This window comes from Octopus sinensis, linkage group LG4 (assembly GCF_006345805.1).
Source record: "Octopus sinensis linkage group LG4, ASM634580v1, whole genome shotgun sequence".
Taxonomy (NCBI): Eukaryota; Metazoa; Mollusca; class Cephalopoda; order Octopoda; family Octopodidae; genus Octopus; species Octopus sinensis.
Window position 1 is genome coordinate 8,536,137 of NC_043000.1, and position 5,000 is coordinate 8,541,136.

General features: G+C 35.1%; 1 protein-coding gene across 3 annotated transcripts in view; it reads right to left on the reverse strand.

Moving 5' to 3' along the window:
* Window positions 1-5,000, reverse strand: part of LOC115210223 (collagen alpha-1(XXVIII) chain-like) — a 61,944-nt gene that overhangs the window by 462 nt on the left and 56,482 nt on the right. For all 3 annotated transcript variants that reach the window (XM_036501740.1, XM_036501739.1, XM_029778695.2), the window contains exons 5-6: window positions 1,334-1,372; window positions 1-207 (exon numbers count right to left, since the gene is read on the reverse strand). The exon at window positions 1-207 is cut by the window's left edge and continues 462 nt beyond it. In XM_036501740.1, the coding sequence (XP_036357633.1) occupies window positions 1-207; window positions 1,334-1,372 (246 nt within the window). The remainder of the gene's footprint in view (window positions 208-1,333; window positions 1,373-5,000) is intronic.

The window sequence follows — 5,000 nt, forward strand, 5'->3', positions numbered from 1 at the left end:
TCGGAAAATTATTTTCCTGAACTAGCTGTCGAGTGAAATTTGTCACTGATGTGAGAGGGATACTAAAGCCGCTTGGGCAATAAGCGTAGTTTGTAACACCGAAATATTGGTAAGTCATATATGGTAGAAGTTTGCTTATAAATGTCGATATCTTCGCGGTACGGTTATAGCCCAGGGACACCATGTCGTAACCAAACAGGATGACAGCTTTGAAAGAGAAATAAATCAACGTTAATAAACACTCATGATTTTTTTCAGTTTTTAGATTTTAGTTCATTAATGTTATTCTATTTAGGCATGAGGCTTTGGTTATGTATATTGGTTTCAAATTTTGGTACAAAACCAGCAATTTGAATTCAGAACATAAAGATGGACAAAATGCCGCTAAGCATTTTGCCCAGCGTGCTAACGATTCTTATTTCTTTACTGCCCACAAGGGACTAAACATAGAGGGGACAAACAAGGACAGACAAAGGGATTAAGTCGATTACATCGACCCCAATGCGTAACTGGTACTTATTTAATCGACCCCGAAATGGGGATTCTAGAGGGAAATGAAAAGCAATACGCTATAACATTCATGACTTCTCTCACGGAACTAATTTGCATAAGTAAAGAGAAATTGTTTTAATTACGAATCGAAATCTCAATTCTATGCGCTCTTAAATTAATGATAAAGATGATTTCTTGATTAGGCGCCTTCAGCACCTCAAGGAGCCTAAAATTAAAAGTTTGAGAAGTTTATAACATACGTCTCTCTCTCTCTCTCTCTCTCTCTCTCTCTCTCTCTCTCTCTCTTCTTTTCTTTCTTTCTTTCTTTCTCTCTCTCTCTCTCTCTCTCTCTCTCTCTCTCACACACACACACACATACACCTCTTTTCTTTCTCCGCGTATGTAACTCACATGAAGCGTGAGAATTTCACCTAACATCTGAATATACGAGCACCAATTTTCAATAGGTTTGAATGGAAGGCTTTATCCGACGACTGGATGCCTTTAGCGGGGCTCAGTTTGATAGAAACAAATAATTTCCTCGTGTTATTGCCAAGATAAAGTTTCAGGGAGGAAACTCTTATCAGATATTACTCATTTAATTCCTTATCTTAATGGAACACAAATTTTTACGAACTTTCTATCTCTCTTAGGCAATTAAACTTCAGGAATAAATAGTATTCATTTAGCCGTTGTTTTATACAGCCGTTGCTGCATGTGAGTTAAGGCAAAGCAAATTCAGTTTAATCTAATTAAATTAAACCAAATGAATCAAACTAGTGATTCTGAGAAGAAAAGTAAAAAAGTTCGATGCTAACACAAGAAACGGTTGGATACTTACTTGCTTCGGTCTTCGGTAAAATTTCTGGCCTTCCTTTTCCTGAAAGAGGAAAAAGTTAGAGACAAAAGATAAATTAATAATTCTTTTTAGAATAGGAACAAGGTCGGAAATGCTGTGGTTGGGAGTTAGTTTTTGCCAGCTTGCTGCCTTAAAAAAAACCCCTGCACTTCCTAACAACAGATGCAGCCATATGATAAGCATCTTGTCGTGCTAACGATTCTGGCAACTCGCCGCCTTCTTTTTTCTTTCTCCTACAGACATCAGTGTTTTCAATTGCGTTTTCACCTGTTAGCGTCTCCAGATGCAAACTTTGTTGTCTCTTGACGTCTCTGGTTGAGACTTAGGCGCAACTCGTATAAATTAAAGTTATTATATAATGATATTAAAGATGAACTACAGCAAATATTCTGTTCAATACCACAGATTTTCTAGTCAGTTATTTTACCTTAACCAGTTAACCCTTAGTGACTGACAATACGTGCTTCTCTGATCACGAGCAGAAGTAAAATTCTAACTGGGCCCCACTTACAAGGTCATGCGTTGTTTATCTTGATATGAGATCACCATATCGCAGACATATGATTGTGATGCATGTGACTTATAATACGAGTAATCATGATGGGTATACTGGGCTTCGTGTATTTTACCCTCCAATGTCACTTTGATGGCATGCACAGCTCTCTCACTCAATAATAATAATAATAATAATAATAATAATAATAATAATAATAATAATAATAAACAACCTTGACGATTTGAAGTGGGAAATACGAAGGTTGTGGTCAATGAGAAGAGTAGAAGTGGTACCAATAGCAACTGGCGAACTTGGAAGTATCAGCATTCATCTACAAACATGGCTCAATATGATTGGTATAAATGTAAAGGTAGAACACCTACAAAAATCAGCTTTGCTTAGAACTGCAAAAATTCTTCGTAGGTGTCTTGAAGCACAACCAGTTAACAGGTGTCACCTTAGTCTGCTGTCCACAGACAGCTGATACTTTCCATTATACCCAACAAAATAAGCTGTTAGTGTTCATATAATAATAATAATAATAATATAATAATAATAATAATAATAATAATAATGATAATGATAATGATAATAATAATAATAATAATGATAATAATAATAATAATAATAATAATAATAATAATGATAATGATAGTAATAATAATAATAATGATAATGATAATAATAATAATAATAATGATGATGATAATGATAATAATAATAATGATAATGATAATAATAATAATAATAATAATAATAATAATGATAATGATACTACTACTACTACTACTACTACTACTACTACTACTACTACTACTACTACTACTACTACTACTACTACTAATAATAATAATAATAATAATAATAATAATAATAATAAATACCCTGTTGCAGTACCAGGCAGTGGCTCTCGTGGCTTCTGATCTTAACTGATTGGAAGTGTTATCGTGTACATTGTTTTGTCTTGGTATAAAAGATGGGCTACAGCAAATATTCTGCTCAACACCACAGATTTGCTTGTCAGTTGTTTGACCTTAACCAGTTGAGCATGTCCCTTAGTGGCTGACGATATGTGCATCTCTGATCACGAGCAGAAGTAGTGGGGGAGCATCATAGCCATGTGTTGAGAGGGATTATTTAGGGTCTGAATAATTCACCGCTGGAAACATGGGTGGTTCTTTCAACATCCTTAAACAACCCTTATTCAGGGACCTTTTGAGCGGGATGGGCTACTCGACCAGAAGAAAATTCTAACTGGGTCTTACCTGCAAGGTCATGTGCTGTTTATCTTGATATGAGATCACCATGTCACGCACATATGGTTATGATGCATGTGCCTTGTATACCCTTATCAGATGGGTAGTCATGATGGGTATACTGGGCTTCGTATATTTTCCCCCAGTGTCACTTTGATGGCATGCACTGCTCTCTCACTCAATAATAATAATAGTAATAATAATAATAATAATAATAATAATAATAATAATAATAATAATAATAATAATAATAATAATAAGAAGAAGAAGAAGAAGAAGAAGAAGAAGAAGAAGAAGAAGAAGAAGAAGAAGAAGAAAAAGAAAAAGAATAAAAAAAAGAAAAAGAAGAACTGCCAAGAAAAAAAAGAAACAACAAAAGCTGTAAAACAACTGAAATCCAAACTAAAACTGGAACAGCAACGTATCATGATAAAGCGATTTCCAGAAAATCCCTTCCATAGCAAATGTTAGTTTAAACTAAATAGAAAAGAAATAGACAAAACAAAAGCCCAACAATAGCTGAGAAGCTCAGGACTCAAAGCAGAGACTGAGGATACCAAAAACGTAATGAAAAGAAATACAAGTAACAGCAGGATATGTGGAGATGGAGAAGAAACAAAAGATCACATTGTCTCTGGCTGCCCAGTCCTGGCTAAGAAGGAATATATTCACAGACACGACAGAGTTGGGACCTATACACACTGGAAGCTATGCCAACACTATAGAATAGCAACAGAAAAAGATGGTATAGGCACACGCCAGAAAAGGTCACAGAAAATGAGAAAGTAACCATACTCTGGGATTTGCCAATACACACAGATAGAAAAATTAAGGCCATCAAGCCAGATATAGTTGTCAGAGATCACCAAGAAAAAATGCTTTCTAATCGATGTATCAATACCAACAGATAACAATGTTTCTCTAAAAGAAACGGGGAAACTTTCAAAATACAAAGATCTGGAAATAAAGGTAACTTGAATGTGGAATCTAAAATCAGAAACAATTCCTATCATAGTACGCGTATTAGGTATGGTAAAAAAATATTCAGACCAATGCGTAACAAAATCATCAGGACTAACATGTTTATATAACATACAGAAAATAGCATTACTAGGCACTGCATACATCCTACGTAAAACACTTTCAACACAGTAAAAGTAAGAGCATCACAACAGATCACAGCACATACCCAAGGCACAGAGAGCTGCGTTCGGTAGTGAAGTGAAAGTACGTGATAAAACTAAGACCCCAACATAGTCGCAGTTCAGTTATTGGAACAAGTAAGAAAGCAAATCACAATTATGAAAAAATTTACTTCCATTATAAATTAGTTATATGATATTAAAGCATTTTACAGATTATTTTTATAAGTCAAAAAGTAGAGATCTATTCATATATTTGTTCAAGGATGAAAATATTTGTCATTGTCCCAAAGCAATGCGTCATCATAACACTGAAATTTAATACATATATTTCGTTTACTTCTATCAAAAAGCGAGGAAGAATATCCACTCCTATGTACACACGCAGACAAACGCGCAGACAGACAGGCAAACAGACAGATAGATAGTGAAGCATACTTATGTTTACACACAGGCATTCACATACATACATACACACACTTGAATTATCATTATTATTATTATTATTATTGAGTGAGAGAGCAGTGCATGCCATCAAAGTGACACTGGGGTAAAATATACGAAGCCCAGTATACCCATCATGACTACCCGTCTGATAAAGGTACACCAGGCATCACAACCATATGTGCGCGACATGGTGATCTCATATCAAGATAAACAGCACATGACCTTGCAGGTGGGGCCCAGTTAGAATTTTCTTCAGGTTGAGTAGCCCATCCCGCTCAAAAGGTCCCTGAATAAGGGTTGTTTAAGGA